The sequence below is a fragment of the Lissotriton helveticus genome, chromosome 1_1 (assembly GCF_964261635.1).
Source record: "Lissotriton helveticus chromosome 1_1, aLisHel1.1, whole genome shotgun sequence".
Taxonomy (NCBI): domain Eukaryota; kingdom Metazoa; phylum Chordata; class Amphibia; order Caudata; family Salamandridae; genus Lissotriton; species Lissotriton helveticus.
Genome location: NC_136057.1, coordinates 323,976,670 through 324,001,941, shown reverse-complemented (window position 1 = coordinate 324,001,941; position 25,272 = coordinate 323,976,670). Strand labels below are relative to the sequence as shown.

General features: G+C 44.0%; 1 protein-coding gene across 4 annotated transcripts in view; it reads left to right on the top strand.

The window, feature by feature from the left end:
- The window catches only part of DGKI (diacylglycerol kinase iota), a 679,239-nt gene that overhangs the window by 210,238 nt on the left and 443,729 nt on the right, over positions 1 to 25,272 (top strand). For all 4 annotated transcript variants that reach the window (XM_078671815.1, XM_078671812.1, XM_078671824.1 and 1 more), the window contains exons 9-14: positions 12,572 to 12,646; positions 17,832 to 17,927; positions 20,549 to 20,631; positions 21,519 to 21,579; positions 23,120 to 23,233; positions 25,082 to 25,219. In XM_078671815.1, the coding sequence (XP_078527941.1) occupies positions 12,572 to 12,646; positions 17,832 to 17,927; positions 20,549 to 20,631; positions 21,519 to 21,579; positions 23,120 to 23,233; positions 25,082 to 25,219 (567 nt within the window). The remainder of the gene's footprint in view (positions 1 to 12,571; positions 12,647 to 17,831; positions 17,928 to 20,548; positions 20,632 to 21,518; positions 21,580 to 23,119; positions 23,234 to 25,081; positions 25,220 to 25,272) is intronic.

Here is a 25,272-nt window from a genome sequence, read left to right as displayed (position 1 = left end):
CTACTTATTCTGTCCTCAATGTTATTGCTGTCTCAATGTAGTTGTTAAGGGAACAACGTTTCAACTGTGTTTCCTGCAGAAAAACATCCCGCGGCTGCGCACTGATCGCCAAATAGAGCTAATTCCTGCCATAGTAATGGCACACCTGAATTATTGCAATGTTGTCTACAGTAATCTCCCTAAAAAACTCACTGGTCTTCACAGAGCTTAAAAGAAGTTATCTGAAATGTACCTACACCTTCAGAGATGTGACCATGTCAAGCCATTCTTGAAAAACTCCTAGGTCCACTTGGAACCCATACTAAAATGTAAAACACTGAGCATCCTTCACAAAGGATACTGGCCAGAAGTGATGGTTACCTCCAACATCTGGTGCTCTATTAAGTACCAGGCAGGAGTGCACATTCAGCTTTCTCTCTGTTGATCTAATAACACTCCTTCAACACACTAAAACATGGTTGAAGATCCTTAAGAATCTAGACCCCAAAAGTCATGAAAACCATCAGCCTTTGGGTATGACTTGAAGGCAGTCACATTCAATTGATGGAAATCAGTAAAGTCGAACTTTTCGGTGAAGCCTTCAACTAAACTAATTTTATTAGCATCATCCTCAAATAGGGGAACACCGTGCTAGCACTTTCCATACATTAATAAATTCATTAATTAGTTAAATAAATCCTGCTGTAGTAAGTTAGAAACCAATCATCCCGACAAACCTAAAATTAAACTGAAACAACTGGATTGCACAATGATATTGTTACATAGATGAGGAAGTGGTTTAGTGCAGAAAAACAATGTGGGAGGTAGATGAGAAAGAAGCGGACTCGTCCTCCAGACTATATGTACATAACCAAAAAGAGTCCCTCCGGGGAAAGAAGAACAGATGGAAAAACAACAACGTCGTGGTGAAAAAGGAAGTGGTTTAGTGGTCACAAATACATGGTAGCAGTAGATTGAGGAACTATCAGGGTATACAGTAATTTGGTTTGTGTTGCTTAACCCTGTAGCACATAATGTAGTTTTTGCTGAATGGAATTTGTGTGATGGTGAAACATGTTACAGTGTCCTCCCATCAGAAAGCAGGCAAGGTGACGACATGCATTGCACTGACCCACAGTTGGGAGTCCAAATGTAATTTATTGTATATATTGATTCAAGGGAAACACCAGAAGAAGACATGTTTGGGACCACACACAAATGCAAATTGCTTCTTTCCAGCATGTAGCATCATCTCTGCTCCATGTATTGTTGTAATGTCTAAAATCATTTGTACTGAAGCTATTAAAATCATACAGATTACATACCTTGAGTGCTGTAATAATGTTGTTACCTTCTCCATGGCCTAAACAGATCTGCTACTCAGAACTGTTGCAATTGCCATACACATATGACTTTCACTAAACCTTATGTACCGTAGAAGATTTAGGGGAGGTCTGGCACCCAAATTCAAAGGCCTCACATTTTCAGGAGGGCTCCTTCTGATTGTTAGTATAGGCATCAGACCTTTTCACAAGACCTCTAATTTTCCAAGAAACATATCTGTGGCCCTTGTCTGCTGCTTCAAGCGAAGGCAATATTGTACTTTGTCATTCACTCGGAGTTCATTTGACTGCTACAACAGCAATTTAACATCAAGATAAAGTGGGGAGTTAAAAGCAAGATTTGTGATTTTGCTCCTCTTCTAATACATGCAACAACCACTATCACTAGACAGAGAGAACACATATGACTAACACATTTTTACACTGGAGGCATGCTTCATCTTTGTATCCTGGTAGCTGGTGTGTTTGGCTGGGCTCTGTTGTCTGGTACTTGAAACAAATGGCCCTAGTGGACACAATGTTTAAGAAAAACCATTCAAAGCTAAATGGGTGATCCTGGGCTTGAATCACTCTAAAGTCACCAGGTATCTAGAATTGAAATCAGAGTCAAACGATTAATTTCCCCACCATTAAGGGATACTTTCAAATGAGGTTCATAATGGTTTATGTGTCCCTCAAGACACAGGGTAGAGTGCATACCTTGTTATCTTTAAAGTGCATCCCTTTCCGATTCTTTAACTAGAGCACTGAGCCGGCAGCTCAATAAATACTGGCTCGGACGGCCAGAAAACGTGCACGAGTTACGCTTCGGTGAGCAGCAGGTGAGTGCTGTTCACACTGAGCCCCGTGACCTGCGAACCGGGCTCTGTTGTCTAGCAGAACTCTTTTAAGATGATCTTAGAGTATACAATGTATTCCAGCATCTCAGGACATCTGAAATGTTGGAGTTCATTGTATACTCTAAGAACATCATTTTGGGTTCTTAACCATGCTAATGGTACCCTGAATAAAATAGTCTTCAGAGGGGGAACTTGCGAGCAATTTTAGGACCCCCTAACATACTAAAAGAGATCCATGAGACAATATCATAAAGCCCACCCAAACACACTTGGTGTTTTGGGTAAGGACCCAAGGATTAAGCATGCCACCAGTGTGATTGGTGGGCGAGGGTCCTTTTAAAATCAAGAGGGTATCCCCCACCATACATTTCTAAAGAGGGACTCGAGGTGTTAGTCATATGAGTTCTCTCTCTGGTGATAGTGGTTGCTACAACAGCATACAGAAAAAGTCCAGATCAAATACTGTTCTACAGCATGCCATAATTTAATGACATCTGTGAGGGCTTCAGGATAATGTATGCTCCAGTTAGGAAACTATTTCTGACCTAAAAATTGAGAATGTTTATTGTCTAAACACATGGCTCATGCATTTAAGCCTTTTACATTAATGAAATGTAACATTGTTTGATAGCAACATTTTTAGACACCATTATGTTAGCAGTCAGGGGTAGTGAATCAGAACAACTGACCACAAAAACTCTTTTTAAATGTGTACTTGGTGAAAGTTGTCTTAAGCAGACAATCTGGCTTCTTCCTTAAGGTGGTATCAGACTTCCAAGTAAACCATGTTATCATTTTGCTTGTGTGTGTCCTTAATCAACTTTAAATGTGACAAAGTGATTGATAAGGCATTTGGTTTATGAATCTGTCTTTGAAGATTAGAGTCCGGCAATCCAAGGGAGGCATGTCGCAAAATAGATATTGCCAAAGTAGATTTCTTCCGCATCCAGCTAAATTATCAGAAAAACGTATTTCACAGAAAACATTAACTGGTGCGGCTTTGCTGTGTGACACACATTATACCAATCAAAATGTGTTGTGCCAATCTAAGATGCATATTCAGTTGTTGAAGAAAATAGTAAAACACAATATAAAAAGGGTTTTGGGGCTAGTGAGAAGGACAGATCCTATCACTGTGTGGATCTGGAAATGTATACCTGTGCTGTAGTATAGGTAAGTAACTTTTTTAACCAGTGGCTGTCACCAAATTAATGTTATCCCTTATCTCCTCCATATGCATTCTTATGAGGTCTATCATCGATACAAGCTAGTTTTTTTGCTGGGCCTTAACTTTTACTTTGAAGTTGGAAGGGACACTCCAATATAAGTAGAGAAATGTATACTTAAAGAGAAAGCTGATATGAAGTCATAGGGTAAGTACACACATTAAACAATAATGCAAGGGATTCTGATATTCACAGATGATACCAAGCCAAGAGGCATGTGCAAGAGATTTACAGAGAACCTAGCAGTGAGGAAAAGTTTAGAATCACCTCAGCTGGAAAATAAGGTTTCTCATAGTCACCAAATCACTCGCCACCACAGCAGCATGGGTTTGAATGAAACACTTTTCCAAGCCTGCTCACTAACAAATCCCTCAAAAGGGGCCACCCTTGACTGGAGTATCTCCAAAGAATCAATAGTCAAGCTCATCTCTATAGACCCATGCGACTGGTCTGACCACCACGCCATCACCGTTCTCCTACCTGGCACCCACCAGACAAGGGCACCGCAACCGGTGATTCCTAAACGCTGGATCAGAGACACTAAGATCCTGGACCGCAGGGAACTCGAGGCTCGCTGCAAATCCGCCCCCCGTCGCATATCACAACAGTCAGGGGCCTCAACCATCACTATTCTGCGACTATTTCAAACATCCTTGACAGCAAAGAGCTCTTCAGCATCGGAAAGGAACTCTTCAACCCCAGCGCCAACGACATCCCGCCCTCACAAGAATTGTGCAACTCACTAGCCATCTTCTTCCACCGCAAGATCGCTGACATCCACGACAACTTCAACACCACGATCGCCCCGACTACGCCAGACTACACCTCCCCTGTGAACACCACCAGCGCCAACCGCCTAACCTCCTGGTCCAACATCAACAACGACGAGACTGGAATCCAAGAGAAGGCTCTTGACTGGACCACGTCCTTCCTCTCCGGCAGAACCCAGAGCGTCCACCTCCCACCCTTCCGATCCGAAGCCACCGACATCATCTGCAGCGTCCCAAAGGGCTCATCCCTCAGCCCAACGCTGTTCAATGTCTACATGGCCCCCTCGCACAAGTGGCCCGCCATCACGACCTCAACATCATCTCCTACGCTGACGACACCCAGCTCATCCTCTCCCTCACCAAGGACCCACACGCCGCCAAAACCAACCTACATGAGGGAATTAAGGCCGTTGCCGACTGGATGTGGAGCATCCGTCTGAAGCTGAACTCAGACAAGATGGAGGTACTCATCCTCGGACCCACCCCCTCAGCCTGGGACAACTCCTGGTGGCCAACCACACTGGGAGCAGCACCAACACCCACCGACCATGCACGCAACCTAGGATTCATCCTCGACTCCTCCCTCTCCATGTCTAAACAGGTCAACGCCGTCTCCTCCTCCTGCTACAACACCCTTCGCATGCTCTGCAGGATCTACAAGTGGATACCGACCGAAACAAGAAGAAAGGTGACACAGGCCCTCGTCAGCAGCAGACTGGACTACGGCAACATACTCTATGCAGGAATCCCAGCCAAACACCTACGTCGACTACAACGCATCCAAAACGCCTCCGCCCGACTGATCGTCAACGTCCGCAGCCACATCAAACCACCTGAGAGACCTATACTGGCTCCCCGTCGACAAGAGGATCACCTTCAAGCTCCTCACCCACACACACAAAGCACTCCACAACGCCGGACCAGCCTACCTGAACAGCAGACTCAGCTACTACAGCCCCACCCGCCAGCTCCGCTCCGCCAGCCTCGCCCTCGCCGCTGTCCCCCGCATCCAACGAACGACCTCCGGCAGCAGATGCTTCTCCTACCTCGCCGCCAAATACCTGGAACACCCTCCCTACCCACATACGGCAGACCCAAGACCTACTCGCCTTCAGAAGACTCCTCAAGACCTGGCTCTTCGAGCAGAAGCAGCACCCCCCTCTCCCCTCAGTGCCTGGGGACCCTCACGGGTAAGTAGCCCGCTTTACAAGGACTCTGATTGATTGATTGATTGATTGATCTAGCCCCATTAAAGCTGTAAAGAACCCAAATCAAAGACAGAAAGCCCTTGTTTACCTGGATCCCTTACCAACGAGAGAAGAGTCCTCGGACAAGTTGAAAGATCCTGGTGGCAGCACCCCTCTACCGTACATCTAAAACTCCTCCGCCAGGCCAGAAAAGCCTACAGCAGGAACATACTCAAGTCCAAAAAAGACTTCTTCAGAATTTCACTAGAGAAGGCCAAGAACAGACCCCACAAGCTTTTCAAACTGGTCAAACACCAATCTAATAAATTGGCCAAAACTTCAAAAGAAACCCACAAGTCTCTTATATCCTCAGAGGAATTATCTTCCTTCTTCGCTGACAAAATCTCAGTCCTTGGAAATGAACTGAACTGCATCACATACCCTCAAAAACCTCTAGACCCGCCTCCTCTTGTCATGTCGCTCCACAGGCTTCACCCAAAAACCATGCTCACTGGACTGACTTCAAACTCTATGACGATGACTCGGTGTCCAAAATCCTATCTTCCCTAAACCCTAAGAACCATTTTAATGACCCGCTCCCTTCCAACTGCCTAGCTGCCGTCGCCCAATCCATTATTCCTAGCTGGACTACAATAATTAACGCCTCTCTTCGGCAGGGAAAGAAGCCCGACTCTCTAAAAGCCGGCCAAGTTCTCCTCATTCTGAAAAAGCCGTTGCTGAATACAGCCTCCCCTGACAACTTCAGACCCATCTCCAACATCCCCCTCTTAGCCAAAGTGATGGAGAAATGTGTGCAGCAGCAGCAGCTAAGTCAACACATCAACAACTTCCACCTGTTCGATGACTTCCAATCCGGATTTAGACCAGGGCACAGCACCGAAATCACTATGCTCCCCATCGTTGATGATGCTCTCCAAGTCCTTGACCAAGGCAAAACCTGTCTCCTAATCCTCCTGGACATATCCTCGGCCTTGTCACGGTCAACCATGAAAAACTAAACGAACGGCTCAAATTCAGGATGGGTTTGGATGACACTGTTCTAGAATGGTTTAGGTCCTTCCTCCAAAACCGGTCCCAGAGATTCCTTGTGAACGGCAACCTATCTGCACCATCCCCGATCACGGTTGGAGTCCCTCAAGGATCAACACTTTCCCCCACCCTCTTCAATCTTCGCCTGGAACCGCTTACCGAACTACTCCGCACTGCTAATATCTCCTATCATATGTACGCTGATGACACTCAGATCTACATCAAAACCTCATCTCTCGAAGAGATCCTCTTCCTGAACGAAGCCTTGAAACTCACTGTCCAATGGCTCGCATCCAATTAACTCAAACTCAACGCAAAGAAAACTGAATTTCTCCTGATCGCCCTGCCCAACACCAACCTTGAGATTCAATCATGGATTAAGGCTATCACAGCCTTGAATTGCTCACAGACCATCGTGGATTCGGCCAAATCCCTGGGAATCACCTTTAACAGCAATCTGTACATGCGGGACCACATCAATTCAATGGCCAAATCAGCCAGATTCCACCTGAGCTACCTTTGGAAATTGAAACCCTTCCTCGATGCTCCAGACCTAAAAATGGCAGTCCAAGCACTTGTCATTTCTAGTCTGGAACATGGCTGTTCTACCCTCTCGGGTCTACCCAAGATCCCCCTGGCACCGCTAAAAGCCTGCCTCAGCGGGGACACCAGACCTCTCAACAGCACAAGGAAATACAACCATATTTCCCCGCTCTTGAAAGCTCCCAACTGGCTTCCCCTGCAGGCAAGAATATAGCTCAAAGTAGCATGCATCACACACAAGGCCTTATATATTCTAACTCCCCTGTATATCTGAGGCAGAAACTTGTGATCTCTGGAGGAATCAGAAACTCCAGATCTGCCAGAGACCTCCTGCTCGAACCTGCACGCTTTCGGAGAAAAGAACTTACAACCGAGCTTTCACCGGGGCTGCTCCAAGAATATGGAACTCTCTCCCACCTGACATCAGAAGAATACCCTCTCTGACTCGCTTCAAGAAGGATGCCAAAACATTCCTTATGGGTAAATTAATCGTTTAAACTTTGCTTCCACCACCGTTATGGCCTTGATTTATGGCCATCTATTGCCTCCCTTCGGATTATCTAGCTTACCCCATCAGAAACCTGGGGCCTTGTCGTGAACATTGGTTAACGTAATCTGTAAATATTTTAGCTCGTCTTGAGTATTTGGATATTTAATCTGTAAATACGTGCCCTATCTCCCTTCTCCCTCATTTGATCTGTAACTGGAAGATGCTAGGCCTATTCTGTACATGGCTATGTTTTCCTGTAAAGCGCTCTGATACCCTAACGGGTCAAGTTCGCACTCTATAAAACACATAAATAAATAAATAAATACATACATTCTTTAAAAGTTAAAAATGTGAGCGTAATCAGTGAAACAGTTAGTAAAAATTATACTTATTTAAAATTTAAACAGTTGAATGCCCAAATAGGTGGATGCAAAAGCACAACATTTTGATAAATCAAATGTTGAGGTTAAAAGTTGAAAATCAAGGCCAAGCTTAACCAGGGCCAATCTATGGTGGTACATCTAATGAGAATAAGAAGGGTTCATCAAATCTGCTTTAGTTGGCTAAATTGGGGGAGTTACGTTTTTTTTTCCACTGGCAAAGTTACATATTGTCTATAAATGCCCATTGTTATCCTTATGCAACTATGATGTTTGTCCATGACGTATGTGATCATAGTGTATCCAGGAATCATGGTCACATGCGCCAGATGCTTCTCCCTGCTACCAGGATTCCCAAGGTCAATTGTCCACAGTTCTTCATTATTGTACAGGACCAGTCTTGATTGTGTTTAGTGGGATGTGTGCTAATCATCCAAGGACCTGGCTCTTATTCCAATGACTTGGTCCTGTTTCTACACTTTCTTTTTAAAGTCGAAGCCCACCAGACAGTGCAGCTGTCTGATTTGCAAAGACTTCTTGGGGACATTCTGAAAGCTTCACATAGGAATGCACTCTGCCAATTGCTTACCATTGGCTTTGTGGTTTGTAACTCACATTTGCTTGCTTTCTATTTGCCAGCTTGCCAGCTTTTCTTTGTCCCGGCAGTTGAGTATAACTGTTTACAATCGCCCCATGTATTATTCAATGAGTGCTCCCTTTTTGTAAACAAGCCTTTAAATTATGTTATTAGCTTGTCAGATTTGCTGTGCATTCAATGAAAGGTCAAATGTCAAGCTCTCACTTCCGAGGGTGCTTGGCGTGTACTTTTCTTTCACTGACTTCAAAGTGAGAGGATTTATGTGACAATCTAGCTAGATACAAGGGGTTGGAGAGGCACACAGCAACATGTAAATGTCTGTAAACGACACTACAAATATTTCAAACTATATTAAAATTAGGAAAGCACAAATGAAGCAATTTATTTTTGTAATTTTGAAGTGTGGTGGATACAAATATTTTAAAACGTTCAAAACAAATCAATACACTAGATGATGCTATTTCAACACATTAACATTTGTGGGCTGTATAGTTTTATCAGTAAAAATGTGCATGCAGATGTAATGGCCATTTCAATTAAAAATGTGTTGTTTGTAATGGCAGGGCGCTACCACACCATGCATGCTCCACTTTATGCCACACTGAGCTACGCCACTGTACTCTGTGCCACTCTACGACAGTCCGCTCCATGGCTTTTTACAACACTCCACTCTACGACACTCCACTCTACACAGCTCCACTGTGGGTCACCATGCTCCACTTTATGCCACTCCACTTTATAACACTCTACACCACTCCACAACACTCTTTGCCGCTGTTTTCCACTCTACAACACTCTGTGCCACTCTCTGACACTCTGCTCCACTCTGCGCCACCTCACTCTAGGACACACCACGACATTCCACTCTACGAGACTCCACTCTACGCCTCTCTAATATAGGCCCTTCCACTCTAATACACGCCACTCTATAGCCCTCTACTCTAAGCCACCCCACTCTATGACACTATTCTCTACTTTACTTTTCACCACTCCTCTGTATGCTACTTTATCCCTCTCCACCCTACGACACTCTACTCCACTCTACGCCCCTCCACTCTGCACCCCTCCACTCTGTGGCACTTTACTCCACTCTGTGGCACTCCACACCACTCCACTGCATGCCACACCACTCCACTGAATGCCACTCCACTCTATTCTATGACACTTAACTACACTCTATGCTAAGTCATTCCACTCTGTGCCACTTCACTTTATGCCACTTCACACTGACATTCTACTCCATTGTATGCTACTCTACTCTACTCTACTCTACTCCATCTATGCCACTTTACTCCACTGTACAACACATACTCCTCCCTACTCCAGTGTACACCACTCCAGTATGGATGTATGACGTTACAACGCAGGCTATTACAACGCCTGCATTTACAACGCGTGTTTTACATCGCATACCATTACAACGCATAGTGCTTTTAGGCGCTGGATAGTGATTTATTTAATTTACGATTCCAACTCCAGTCCCCGTGGATAGTAGGGAAGGTGTTGGATAGTACATTAAATATATTCCCTATCCTAGAGCGCCCCCCAGCGCAATGCGTTGTAATGGTTTGCGTTGTAATGACCGCGTTGTAATGGTAGTGCGTTGTAAAAGTTTCGTTGTAAAGGTTGTTCACCCTCCAGTATACGCCACACTGTGCCACTCCATTCCACTCCACAACGCTTCACGACTGTCTGCACCACTCCATGACTCTTCATTCTATGCCACTCAATGCCACTTTATTCCACTCTATACCATTCCATTCTACACCACTCCACTCTGTGACACTTTACTCCACTCTGTTCTACTCCACTCTACTTCACTACACTCTATGCCACTCCACTTTAATGCACTTTACTCCACTGAATGCTACACCACTGTATGCCACTCCACTACACACATCTCCATTCTACTCCACTCTATGCCACTCTGCTCTATGATACTCAGTGCCACTTAATTCCAGGCCACTCTACTCCACTCTATGCCACTCCAGTCTACAACATGACTCTACTCCACTTTAAGCCACTCAACGATACTCCACTCTACGACACTCTACTGTACAACACTCCACTCTATGACACTCTTTTCCACTCTACTCCACTCAACACTACTCCAGTGTACACCCCTCTATGATACTCTGCTACACTCTTTGCCACTCTACTGCACGCCACTCCATCTATGCCACTTTTATTCTACTCTGCGCAACTCTCCTCTCCTCTCCTCTACCCCACTTTACTCTACAACACATTTCTGTATTCTGCAGCACTCTAGTTATGTTACTCTGTGCCACTCCACTCTATGACAATGACAAGCTATACCACTCCGGTCCATGACACTCCACTCTGCGACACTCTATGCAACTCCGTTCTACGACACTTCACTCTATGCCATTTCACTCTATGACAGTCTCCTTTGTGACACTCCACTCTACAACAGTTTATGCCACTCCACTCTACGACACTTCATGCCACTTTACTCCATTCTCCACGGTACGCCTCTCCACTCTACTCTATGACACTTTACTCTATTCTAGACTACACCACACCACTATACTCCACTCCACTTCACTCTATAGCACTCCACTCTATGACACTGTACACTGTGCCACTCTACAACACCCCACTCTATGCCCCTCAACTCTACTCCACTCTACTGACTCCAGTCCAGTCCACTCTACTCCACTCTTTCCCACTTCACTCCAGGCCACTCCACTCCACTCTTTGCCACTCAACGACACTCCACACTACGACACTCCAATCTGTTCCAACTTTACTCCACTCTATGCCACTCCACTCCACAACAGTTTGCTCCACTCTATGCCCCTCCACTCCTCTATACGATACTCCACTCCACTCTGCCCCTCCGTGCTACGACGTTTACTCTATGCCCCTCCACTCTATGCCCCTCCACTCTATGCCACTCCATTCTAGGACACTCCACTCTAGGACACTCCAATCTGTGACACTCCTCTCCACTCTACACCACTCTATGCCATCCCACTCTATGACACTCTTCTCCACCCTACTCTACTACTCCACTCTACGCCATTCTATACTACTCCACTATACGATACTCTATGCCACTCCACTCACTATACGACACTCTACTTCACTCTGTGCCTCTCCACTTTATGCCACTCTACTCTACAAAACTGTACTCCACTCTACGTCACTCCCGCCTCTCCACTTTACACCACTGTGCACTCTAGAAATCAATACATACATTCATTCAATCTCCTTCTAGGTGAGCCCAAACTCGGTATCTCTGGATGTCTGCCTTAGTCCCCGGATAGGCCATAATCCTGATAATTCAGCAATGAGCCTGGAAGGTAGAAGCAGGTCCCCGCCTTGGGATTGTGGGAAGATTTAAGGTCTCAGGGAAGCAAATTTCAAAAGGCATGTTTAGCTGTAGTGAACAGAACTTACGGGATAAATACTAAATAAGAAAATATGCATAGCTAGACAAAGTTGGAGCATTAGCAGAAAACTTTTGTGTCAAGGCGCTACTGTACCTCTGATCGGTTGTATACATGCTGTGTTTCTTTTGTTTAGGTTTTATTAAAGGTGCATTTTTTGCTTTTTATTCAATGTATAATATGCTCTACACAGAGGCAAATGAATCAAAGTAATAGACGAACATTGCATTAAGAAGTAGAGAGTAAAAGATAGATCAGATCATTAGGTGCTTTCTCAGCTAGGAAGTGGCTGCAGTGTTTGTGTTACCCCTTTGTGAGCCGCCTCCCTGCTCCCTGCTAAATCCTGACACAAAGAGTGACTGTGTGTGTTACTCAAACTCTATTTTAGCAGACCCCACCCTCTTCAGATTTGTCAGTGGCCTGAGTTCTGTAATAACATGGAGTGCTCTGCATGCATGCCCTACTTTGGCCTGTTGTTTTTTGGGATTAGTGTTACTGTGGTTTCCTTAGCGTTGGTCATATGGGGTTAAATACTACATTTCTGGGCTTTAGTAAATGCACCCAGAAAAGGCAATGTGAGCCTTGTCCACGCACTTAGGAGTTTGCAAGGTTTTTCTGCCTCCTGATACACCTAGCTGTGATTCGCCATGTGGCTGGGTCTGCACAGCCGGCAGCGGAAAGCAGGAATACGGTTGTAGGGTGTTGTTCTTCTCCTGATATCTCCATCTCTTTCTGTGCTCCTTATATATGTAGATGGCACTAAAATACTCCAGTCGACGAAAGAAAAGGACGTCGTTCAAGAGGAAAGCGAGCAAAAAAGGCAGCGAGGTAAGTGGCCCTTTGGATACGTTTTTGCAGGTTTGCCAGTAAATATGACCTTGTTTTAGACACTGAAAACCATCTGGCAAGCATAGGCTCAGGCCAACATACCTACTTGAGCCAGAAAATCATGCGGATTGTAATCCATGTATCTACTAAAACCTACTAGGGGATGGTGTGTTTTAGGTGTTTATTAAATTATTAGTGAGTTCCAGAGTTCAGTTTCCCCATGGATGAACACACCCAAGAAATCCACAGTATATATTTAAAAAGGCTTTGTTAATAATTAAAGCTCTCATTTAGTGCAGATTATATGAATAGATGTTACTACAAAAATTAACATAATGGTTAGAAAAGTAATACAACACAGATATAGATTAATAAGAATGGCAACATATTAGATGGTGGTTATTAAATCAAAGCATGTATAACTGGAACCAACCTATGGTAACAACCCCTCCCTTTCTAGTCTGTAGTTAATCTTAACTTCAACCTGCGCATACGACTTCTGACACCTATACCGCTGATGCATAATAATGTTATTTTCATTCAGCTGCTGTGCTTTGAGCTGGTCGTAGCCTGTCAAACACACAGTCTAGACTGACTGCGCCTTTCCGTGGCCTTCAGTTAAGATGTCTTTATCATTCAGTTTGCTTGAAACTCTGAGTAAATTCTGAAGAAGCCTCTCCCAGAAGATGCCTTTGTATTAGACATAGGTACAATTTTTTTCGCTATGTTGAATAGATCACACCTTATGATTAGTATTGCAAAGTGCAAGAACTGGCATATAAATCTGCTAAACATTATACATCATTCTGAATTTAAAGGCAATTGGTGCACTACCAAGGTATAATAATGACAAATATATTATAAACATGTCAGTATTGTTAAATGAAAGGCACTTATAAATGAGATGTATTAATACATATACAACGGAGGCATTTTAGCAGGAAAACACAGTGTGTGCAACACTTTCCTTCAAAAAAATGTTTTTGGGGCACAGTACGTTCTGTTCATTGATTTAACCTCCTAGCAGGATGTAGACTTCCCATTATGTTTGATGATGCAGGGAACAATAGCCACGTAACCCATTCTACAGTTCCAGTCGTGTTGGTCACAAGAAGACCTGAATCAGGTACTGAAATCAAAACTCTCCACAATCCCATTCTGCCAACTTTGCAAAGATGCATTCACTGGAGCGCCTGTATGTTTCAGGCTCTTGTCTTTCTGGTGCCTTTAGATATGGATTTGGTACTGTCAGGGGGATTCTCAACAACAAAACCTGGTCCTGATTATCAGAGGAACTTGCTTATAAAATCACCGCCTGCTACTGTGTGGCGATATATTTGATCTGCAACGCATATTACATTCATGGACAGATTGTGCCTCACTTCTGTTTACTAAAAAATCCTGTGTGTCTGTGTCTGTGTGTGTTACTATCTTCCAAACCCTGCACTTGATGTTGTAGAAAAATGTGTGTGAGGAAGGAAGGAACCTCACGGGAACAACCACCAGGGAACTGCTGACTGGTACTCGTCAGTTTGTTCCACATATCATCATTGGTTCCTTTCAACCTTTAACGAAAATGATGTGAAAAAGTGTAAGTGATTCATAAGAACTCAAATGTGATCCTAACTGCTTATATCTATATTCACCCGCCCTCTGGGGTTAGAGAGCCTCTATTCGATGCTCTAACTAGCTAAAAATATGTTAGATACCACTAGCTAAATGATATTCTTTATTTGTTGCTGGGTATCTACTCCTATTAAAACCTACACACTCCTGTTGAGCTTCGTTTTAACCTATAAGAAGCCTTATGTTAGGATCACATTTGAGTTCTTATGAATCACTTACACTTTTTCACACCATTTTTGTTAAAGGTTGGAAGGAACCAATAATGATAAGTGGAACAAACTGACGAGTACCAGTCAGCAGTTCCCTTGTCGTTGCTCCCGTGAGGTTCCTTCCTTCCTCACACACTTTTTTGTACAACACCAAGTGCAGTGTTTGGAAGATAGTAACACACGCAGACACAGACACACAGGATACTTTAGTAAACAGAAGTGAGGCACACTCTGTCCATGAATGTAATATGTGTTGCAGATCAAATATATCTCCACACAGTCGCAGGCAGGTGATGTTATAAGCGAGTTCCTCTGATAATCAGGACCAGGTTTTGTTGTTGAGAATACTTTGAGTGGAGGGTAACCTGGGTCCTCCGTGTTCCCTCTATGCTCCTAATTGAGAGGACTGTCAGGGGGATCCCTTGTACCCCACTGTAGAGACTGAAAGGTAACTTTAACTTCATTTGAATTCTTAAGATGTTCGACTGGAGAGAGCCTTTGACGAGTTCCCACACTTGGAGATTAACAGTCTGCAGTCATAGCAGCCCCATGTATCAAGAACCGGTACTGGCGCCTGGCTTGGCACAACGCCTTTATGTACCATTGTTGTCAAAAGCCAATCAAGTTGTCTACACTGTCCCTGTGGCACATGATGTCATTGTGCCTTAAAAGGGATTGAGTTGTGCAGATTCTGGTTTGGGCATGCTGAGATGTTCTAACACCACTATGACCCCCAACTCTATTTCCTGTAATCTTTCTATAGGAGGATATGTCAGAGTGATTACAGTTAATGCAAACCTTTCTGACTATCATTTTCGTGGAGTATAAGTGAATATCCTTAAGTGGAATGGCCCACTTTGGTTTAGAGCTCCAAGCTACATCTCACCAATGCTCCAGCAACTAAACATGTCTGTGGCTTGTCAGAAGGAATATGGCCTAGATGTTGAGGCTGCACTGCTCATTTTGGGTTATGGTGCAACTTGTTTGCATGCGCTTGGTCCTCTTCTCCAACTGCACAGCAAAAAACAATTCAACAGAATGATGCCCTAAAGAATTCCCAGTGGTTAAGATTCATTCAGTGATTTCCATCCATTACTTTTATACCCTCTCAGTGTGATGCCTTTGTATCTAATCATAGAAAAGGCAGCAAAGGACCAGGGGCTGAATTTCCCATGCCAGAATGCTACATGGCCCCATATAACTCGCGTTTTCCCTGTACTGCCACCTGTAACAAATTTATATGAAATGATGGAAGTCATGTGAGGGCCATTGCTCACTTTGTGGTTGTTGCTTAATCCTCTGAAGCAATTGAGCCCATGTGAAAGTCAGTCGCCCCACCAAGTAAGTACATTGCAGAGAGGCAAGGGCAGTGTCTGTCATTTTCTATGATTGAGAAGCTGCTTTCCTCTCCTTTTTGAAGCTGTACATTTTGTGGTGCTGTGCTACTCCCATATATATATGCTCTTTCACAAACTGTGTGTTCTTCTGAGTTGTTTCCTTTTATTATTTGGTGTTAATGAATGCGAACCATCTCTGCTCATTAGAAAAAGTTCGTCATCACTATTGTTTATAGAGTGGCAAATGCACTGTGGTATGAAAGGTCTGGTGTAATTGTTGGTTACCCAGAATGCTGTTTGGAGAAAGGCATGAGCAAAATGATAGGGATCTGATAGGCTCTTTGTATACCACAGATGTTGCATGCTAGAGGACAGGAAGCAGATAGGAATCAGTGAATGATATGCAGTTTAGTGCCATTACTTAGGAATATTTTTGCCATCATTGTATCTGGGTGATCTCTCCAATCAGCAAAAATTATGTAGAACCATTCAATCAATCAATCAATCAATCAATCAGTACTTGTTAAGCATGACTACTCATCTGTGAGGGTCTCAAGGCGCTGGGGGTGGCAGAAGGTTGGGGGGGATGTAGCTTGTTGTGGAGAGGCAGGGTGTTCCAGGTTTTGGCGGCAAGGTAGGAAAAGGATCTTCCAACCGGTCCTAGTCTTGCAGACCCAAGGGACAGTGGCAAGGGATAGTTGGGCAGAGCAGATGTGTCTGGTGGGTACTTGGAATGAGAGGCATTGATTCAGGTATGCTGACCAGGCGTCATGGAGGGTTTTGTAGGTGTGTGTGAGGAGCTTGAATCTGACTCTATTGTTGACTGTGGAGTTTTCGTAGGTTTTCAGAGATGTGGCTGCAGCCGGGGATGGTGAGAACCAGTCTGGCTGTGGGGTTTTGAACATTCTGTAGTTTCCTGAGGAATTTCTGGGTGACACCTGCGTAGAGTGCGTTGCCGTAGTCGAGTCTGCTGATGATGATTGCGTGGGTGACCAGGTTTATGGCCTCAGTAGGGATCCATCTGAAGGTCTTTCAAAGCAGGCAAAGAGTGTGGAAGTATGATGAGGAGATGGCATTAATTCATTTAGGGCCAATACAATGCAAATACATAGGGCACATGATAATTTGTCGTTGAGTTGTATCCTTGAAATAATTCCCATCAGTGGATTAATACTTTGTTCTGAAATAATTCCCATCAGTGGATTAATACTTTGTTCTGTGTACTTTGCAAGGATGTTTGGCAACTGATCCTGCAGAAATGTCATACTGGAGATTCTGAATTTTAACATTGCAGTTGAGTAAGCTATAGCTGCTGTGTTTGCTCAAAGGTGTGTGCCTTCAAGACAGAGAAGATAAATGTATGAGTTGCATATGCCATCACACCTCATCTCTGTAGCTGTAGTAGACGTGCAGGGTCTGATTCAAAAAAATTAAATTTAGACCGGAAGTCTAAGTTTACTACTTTTCAGTATTCACAAAGGGACTTACGAGTAATATCTTTAGGACGGGAGAGGTTCCGCACTCAGGGTTGAATCTCTGCATTAGGGGCGGAACCTGCACAGTCGTAAAGATACTACTTGTAAGTCCCTTTGTGAATACCAAAAAGTGGTAAACTTAAACTTCAGGTCTAAGTTTATCTTTGTGAATCAGGCCCACACTTTCTGAATACAGTATTTCATGATAATTCCCAAAGAAACATACAGCAGCATTTTCAAATGTTTTACCAACTTACTGTTTTAGAGCCAAGGAAGAACGTGTAATGCTACATGTATTACAGAACCCTCCTCATTGTGAGTTCTCAATGAACATCTTTAGCTTCTTTCTGTGTTTTCTGTCTGTCTCTGTATTTAATGTTGATTTCGAAGACCCCTGTCTACTACTCCATCCTACTGAGTTTATGAAGTGTCTGTATTGGACTGAGGCCTTACATGGCTAGTGGAGTGGTAGACAGGTCATTACATTCTAATCTCATCTGTCCCTTCTTGGATTGATTATGTCCTTTCTCTTTTTCAGGACAGTAAAGGCCGGCCCTTTGCACTGAAACCCATTTCTTCCCCCCTCATGAAACCGCTGCTTGTATTCGTGAATCCAAAGAGTGGAGGTAATCAGGTGAGACCCAGAGTATGGCTTTACAGATTTCGTTCTCCTAGGGGTCTGACAGCACAGTTTTAGAGAAAGTCGCTTTGGGGTTCGGAGCGGGCTGTGGCTTCTGTTGCGCAGTGGACTTAGGGCATTCTAAGAGGTCAGGGAGGAGCATGGTTCCCAATCTCCTTAATGTTCAATTGTAGGGGAATAAAAGAGTGTTTCTATAAGAATTATGGAATTCTGTGGCCCACGTGGTACAGTAGAGTAAGGGGTTTGCAAGGCCTGAGAGTCCATTTACAGTTCAAGTTCAGTAGAGTGGATCCTTGCAAAGACAGAACTTCTATAAGGCTTGGAAAAAGCTGTGGTGCCGGGTGAACAGTAGATCTGGTTTCACGTACATGTGTACATGACGACTTCAAATGAGTGCAGTTAGTGTACAGAGGCTGTAAGTCATTAAAGAATGTTTTGTACAGTGGGGAAAGTAAAAATTTGTCTCTCTGTATGAGCCATAGGGGTTGTTGCTTTTTTAGTGCTGTAGAGTTGGGATGGTTTAAAGAGACCATCTCTTTGAAGGCAAGAGAGTACTTTGCACTGCAGCATCAAATGTTAATAAATAATCAAGTGAAGACTCTGCTGTTGATTCCCAAGGTACCTTATCTCATGTTATCTAGTAAGGTGGAAAATCCCATGGCATGCGAAAGGCACTGTTGCAGTGCTGTAGTATGATGGTCTTCCATCAAGAGGGTTGTAACTTTAGTTGTTGTTCACCACTCTTTTATCTGAATTTGCTTGTGCTGTGTGTGTAAGGTGTATGTGCAATTAGAATTTACAGAGGATTGTAGCCTTTGCTAAATGGTGACCAGTGAGGAGAATGTAAGCTTTAATTGTACGAGTCCGTCATCCTTTGGAAAGCCATTATCTCTCCTAGGGCTAGTCGCAAAGATATTTCCAAGTGTGGTTACTGTGGGAGAAGGTAGGAATGTGATCCAGGCTGCCATGAAGAATAAATAGCAAGTTTATTGCATACATTTCAGGGATATTTAAATGAGCGACATTAGGGATAAATCACAGGAGTGTGTTGGGTGCACTTTCAGCCAAGCAATAACGCGTTCCTGTTTAGTCCTTAGGGATCAAGCCTACGTCCCTGTCTAATGGTGCCCACTGCATGGCCTATTTGAAAGTGTCACTTTCCCTGGAAATTACATCATGTAGACTCGAGGGACAGCACCTGGGAATCTATTTAAGCTCTGGCAACAGTTATTGTCAGCTGCTTGTGCCTGCCCTGATACTTAGCCAGCAACAAAATAAAACATCGAGGGACGAGAGAATAAAGCTCTTTAATAGTTCTTGGCGTGTGCCCCATCACCATTGCTTGGGTTGATGGTTGGTCCACTTCTTATTCCTTTCTTTGCTACTGGATCAGGCCTCTTGAGTAGTGATGTTACAAGTAAATAAGAAAGAGTGGACGAAGTCTCAGAGGACCAGGAGATCATAAATAAAGAACAGGATTGGCTAAGTCCTCACAACCACGAACAAGGCAGGATGAGGCTTCCACACGAGGGAGCTCAAACAAACCTGATCAATACAGGATGTAGGCCACAGGACTGGAGAGGCTAGCAGAGCAGGAGCAAGACTTAATGAGGCCTCGTGATCTTGAAGGTCAGCACAGCAGGAACAATGCAAAATGAGGCTCATGGCAAACTTTTTACCAGCAGAATTGGAACAAGAAATAATGAGGCCATTAGGGAGGAGGGAAGTCATCTGAGCAGCAGCAAAGTAGAATAGTGCCCTAGGGTGCACAGGAAAGACAGAGCTATGTATAATGACCCCACAAGAGTTCATGTTAGGGTACTAGACTAGGAGCAATGCAGGATAAGGCTATGTGGGTAAAGAACTTTCAGATGAGTTTTAGAAAATGTTTATCTTCGGCTCATGCTGTTATTGCCATGCATTGGTTACTTACAAACATCCTAAGATTAATGTGCATTGCTGCTGTGTAGCCTGTCTTACTAGTACAGTTCCTACCAATTGTTATTCCTCTGCAACATCCTATTGGTACTTGCAGTTGTTTTATGAGTACTAACGTATTACATACGTTATGGTACAATGTGAAATTTATGGATTTGCGTAAAATACCCTAATGCATGTTGGTGCAGGAGCAAAATACCTGCCTATTTAATTAAATAAATAGCTGTAACTGCCATGGTTGGACTAGGTTAGGCAGTCACCTGCACACCTTCTCTTGTTTAAATTTGTTTATTGGGTTTTAGCATTCATTATGACATTTCTGGCGCAGTACATTAGGGCAATGCTATGTAAACACAATAATAAGAAAAACAGGTGTACATTCTCAAACATGAGCATTGTGCTGTCCGACTGTTTTTTAACTGTTTGGTCCATGGGTACATGAATCATGTTCCTGCAATGTCCGTACTGTGCATCTCATAATACGGAACTGTCGGGGGGAGTTGACACACCTCTCTCAGCGTATTAGCAACCCTATATCTCATTTAGATGGAATCTGTCGTTCACCTGCACACCTTCTCTTGGACAATAAGTCTTTGTAAAGGGTAATATCTGGCTGTTGGTTTTGGATAAATGATGTATTGATACCTCTCGCCCTTCATCTCATCACAATTTCACAGGGTACGAAAGTTTTACAGATGTTCATGTGGTTCTTAAACCCACGCCAAGTCTTCGATCTCTCTCAGGAAGGACCACGAGAAGCGTAAGTATCAATAATACAGAGACCAAACTAGCCCTAAATGTATGAAATGAGATTACATTAGAAGAGGATACTAGAAACCATGATAATAAACTGCACCTAGAGAGAAACAATGTTAATTAGAAGGAATCAGTGTTCCACCTGAAAAGTAAGATTTGTTCATCCGTAATATTGGGGATTAATACCATGTATGAAAAGAATAACAAAAAGCAGTACACATTCTGATTATGAGAATACATTTAAGTAAAGGGTTGGAAAACCAATCACTTTCATAAAGTGGTCATCAGTGTTATGAATTCCCAGAAACATTAAGAAAAATGTTATATGTATCTATGTGCATGAAGTGATATTGCTTTCATTTGCAAGTGTTGAGAGTTACACATGATAGTAGATCTGCATACATTGTGTATTTGAATATTGGGTGTCCTGAATATGATTGATTCCAAAGAAATGTGAAATCTTATAGTTATCGAGTACATACTGTACTCAAATGCCACCATTTTAAGTGTCTTCCACAAATGAAGACTGTAGTGAGGTGACTTTAAGAAACTGTTCATATGTACATATCAGTCTTTCCAATTTGAATTCCAATTTTATGAAATAGTCCAAAACCCCCAAAAACGTAATAACTGGTTGTGTACATTCCAAAATGGTTGTTGTGATTTTTAGATTATGGGGGTGAAGGTGGTAGCTGATTTAGCCAGGGCAAGTTATTTAAACAAGAGTCTATGTTACTCCTGCTGAAGAACCATTGGGCCTAGATACCCCTCACAGCTGTACCATAATTAGTCACAGCAATCATTTTGCCTTTGTGTTAGTAAAGCAGGGACATAAACGTGTTTACCATGTTGAATACCTTTGAAGTAGCTTTCATTTCCTTTTTCCTTAAGGATTGAGCTTTACAGAAAAGTGCCAAACCTCCGAATACTGGCTTGTGGTGGTGACGGGACGGTAAGTGTGCATTGCGACAAGACTCCTTGCTGAGATGGAATGGATGTAGTGTGTGGGTGTGGTATACAATAGGTCTGATAGTGCAGATGAAGACACAAAGTAAATCTATGCATTAGTTAGATCAACTGTACTTTAATGTGTTTTGTGAATAGCTTTCATCTGTTCTAGTTGAACCTTTGGTGTTCTCTCTTTAGTTCTTTCTCTCCTCCATATCAAATGATTCTCTTTGTCATTTCTCCCATATGTTATTTTCCATCTAAATAGCAATTCTTACTCTCCCTGTTGTACATTACAAAAGAGTATATTTACAAAGAAATACCTTAATAAAATAATCTAAACAAAAGAGTTGTCAATAATGAAAATATGAATTTACCTTAGAAGTACTCCAATAATGAAACTGCTTTTACAATATCCTTTATTACAAATAAGCTTTAAACCGCCTCTAAGTAACCCAGAGCATCCCTAATCATAATTCGAACTCTAAACTGTACCATAACACTAACTATAGCCCTTCTCATAATCCTAAATATAACCATGTATCATAACCCTGAACCTACTTACCTTTGTAACAACTGTATCTCCTTTCATTTATTTTCCTTTATTACTGATCTTGAAAACATATTTTGTATTAGCAGTTGTCTTGTATAGATTCACAATTACTGTTGCAACAACTCTTGTGTATGGCCTCCTCTCCTCTCCTCTTCTCTCCTCTCCTCTCCTCTCCTCTCCTCTCCTCTCCTCTCCTCTCTCCTCTCCTCTCCTCTCCTCTCCTCTCCTCTCCTCTCCTCTCCTCTCCTCTCCTCGCCTCGCCTCGCCTCTCCTCGCCTCGCCTCGCCTCTCCTCTCCTCTCCTCTCCTCGCCTCGCCTCTCCTCTCCTCTCCTCTCCTCTCCTCTCCACTCCTCTCCTCTCCTCTCCTCTCCTCTCCTCTCCTCTCCTCGCCTCTCCTCGCCTCGCCTCGCCTCTCCTCTTCTCCTCTCCTCTCCTCTCCTCTCCTCGCCTTGCCGCGCCTCTCCTCTCCTCTCCTCTCCTCTCCTCTCCTCTCCTCTCCCTCTCCCTCTCCCTCTCCCTCTCCCTCTCCCTCTCCCTCTCCCTCTCCCTCTCCCCCTCCCCCTCCCCCTCCCTCTCCTCTCCTCTCCTCTCCTCTCCTCTCCTCTCTCCTCTCCTCTCCTCGCCTCGCCTCTCCTCTCCTCTCCTCGCCTCGCCTCTCCTCGCCTCTCCTCGCCTCTCCTCGCCTCTCCTCGCCTCTCCTCTCCTCTCCTCGCCTCTCCTCTCCTCTCCTCGCCTCTCCTCTCCTCTCCTCTCCTCTCCTCGCCTCGCCTCTCCTCTCCTCTCCTCTCCTCTCCTCTCCTCGCCTCGCCTCGCCTCGCCGCGCCTCTCCTCTCCTCTCCTCTCCTCTCCTCTCCCTCTCCCTCTCCCTCTCCCTCTCCCTCTCCCTCTCCCTCTCCCTCTCCCCCTCCCTCTCCTCTTCTCTCCTCTCCTCTCCTCTCCTGCTTTCGAACTCTCAACTTTGTTACATCATTCTCTGTTATTGCTTGGCAGGTGGGCTGGATCCTTTCCGTCCTGGATGAGCTGCAGCTGCACCCCAAGCCCCCCGTTGCTATCCTTCCACTGGGCACAGGCAATGACCTGGCTCGAACTCTCAACTGGGGAGGGGTAAGCTTTCATTTTTCCTGTGCTGTCATTATCGGTGAGTCAGATCATGGTTGGCTGTCATAAATAATGCAGATTTAATCTGGTGTTCACTGACATTGCCCAGGTTCCACTGCTCTTCGCCGTTGTATGTTTGACCTTGTGTAAGTCACTGTTTTCCATACGCCTCGCAACTATTCATATGTTTGGATGTATGACGTTACAACGCAGGCTATTACAACGCCTGCCTTTACAATGCGGTTTTTACATCGCATACCATTACAACGCATAGCGCTTTTGGGTGCTGGATAGTGAATAGTTTAATTTACTATTCCAACTCCAGTCCCCGTGGACACTAGGGAAGGTTATTGGATAGTAAATTAACCTATTCCCTATCCTAGAGCTCCCCCCAGAGCAATGCGTTGTAATAGTTTGCGTTGTAATGACTGCGTTGTAATGGTAGTGCGTTGTAAAAGTTTCGTTGTAAGTGATGTTTACCATATGCTTATGGTATCACCTGTATTAAGTGTGTTTTTGTCAAATTCTTGCTCATACAAAAACTCATTGTACATCCAATGTGCATCCAAGCATCCAAGCATGAGTCTACCTCAGGATAGTATGCTGGCTGAATGGTAATGCAGTGGTGTGTGGGGATATGCATTCCGTGCGGGCCTAAAAGTAAAAAAACTCAAAATAGTTCAAATGGAATCCCCCACAGCCATGACTCCAGCCACAAACTGCATCCAGAATAAACTCCTATGAGTCTCAAATGTAAAGAATAACCAGCTCGGTAGATTGGCGCATTTCAAGTTGTCGGGCAGTGCTGACTCACACCTTGTTGTTATTTTGTTGGGAGAGGTGTGGCGCCGCGGCCAGGGCGACTGATGCTGGAATCTGGGGATCAGGGTTCGATCCCCGGCTCCGGCGGCAGGTTAGCCCAGCACCATGCGACTCTGGGCAATAGCTTGCTTAATCTTCCCGACGGCCCCCCAGCGCCTAGAGACCCTAAAGGGTGATTGTGCGCTATACAAATGTGGATTATTATTTTGAACCATGTCTGTCTCTTTCCTCTAGTTCATTTGTGAAACAGATTTAGTACACACACACATAAATACGCACAAAATGACACACGCACACACACACCCTTCCACATAGGTATTTTCTTCTATGGGAAGATGCTTGCAATCTAAATATAAGCGGCATGGTATTCTCTCTGGTCACATACTGGTGTAAAGCCACACAATATCCTGCCCTCCCATACCCTCCACCCTCTTCTTTAATGCGCCATCTAGCCAATTTCTACCCTGAGCCCCCGAATCCTGGACAGACATTGAATGAGTCACCTCCATCCCCTAAGCTGCTCTTCTGTGCACACCACTATTACATGTTGTGATCCTGGGTGTATCACTGTGATTACAAGTACATTTCTGTGCTCAGCATTTTTGTGAGTAATCTTGAATAAGTCACTTGCAGACTTTCAGATTGTCTCTACTCTTGAGCCAGTCATAATTCTGCATGCATCTCATCTAGATGTTTGACTTGTTACTTCCATTACCATGCTGCGTGTGCTCATTGTGGTGTTTGCAATTCTCTATTAAAGCCATTCATTGACGTGATAATGGCTTCTTAGTTTAAAGGTAATACCACATTCCTTAGTTCATTTAAATGCTTTCACTGAACTATGCATTTACCTGTTAAATTATCTGAAGTTCATTCATCTGATAACCATTGCAGGTTTGATTTTGAGTTTTCAACTTGAAAAGGCAGGATGTGATGTTCCTCTTGTCGCTATGGGCCATAGCAGATTTTTACCCCAATTAGAACAACAGCCTTCGTCACCTGATATTACCATTTGTCCCTCTGATTGTCCAGGGGTATACGGATGAGCCTGTTTCCAAGATCCTCTGCCATGTGGAAGATGGGACGATAGTGCAACTCGATCGATGGAATCTGCTGGTTGAAAAGAATCCAGACATGCCCCCAGAAGAGATGGAAGACGGAGCGCATAAGGTTAGAGGTCGGCTCCTCTGTATAAAGGGCACCGTCTGTGTGGGGATGGAAGG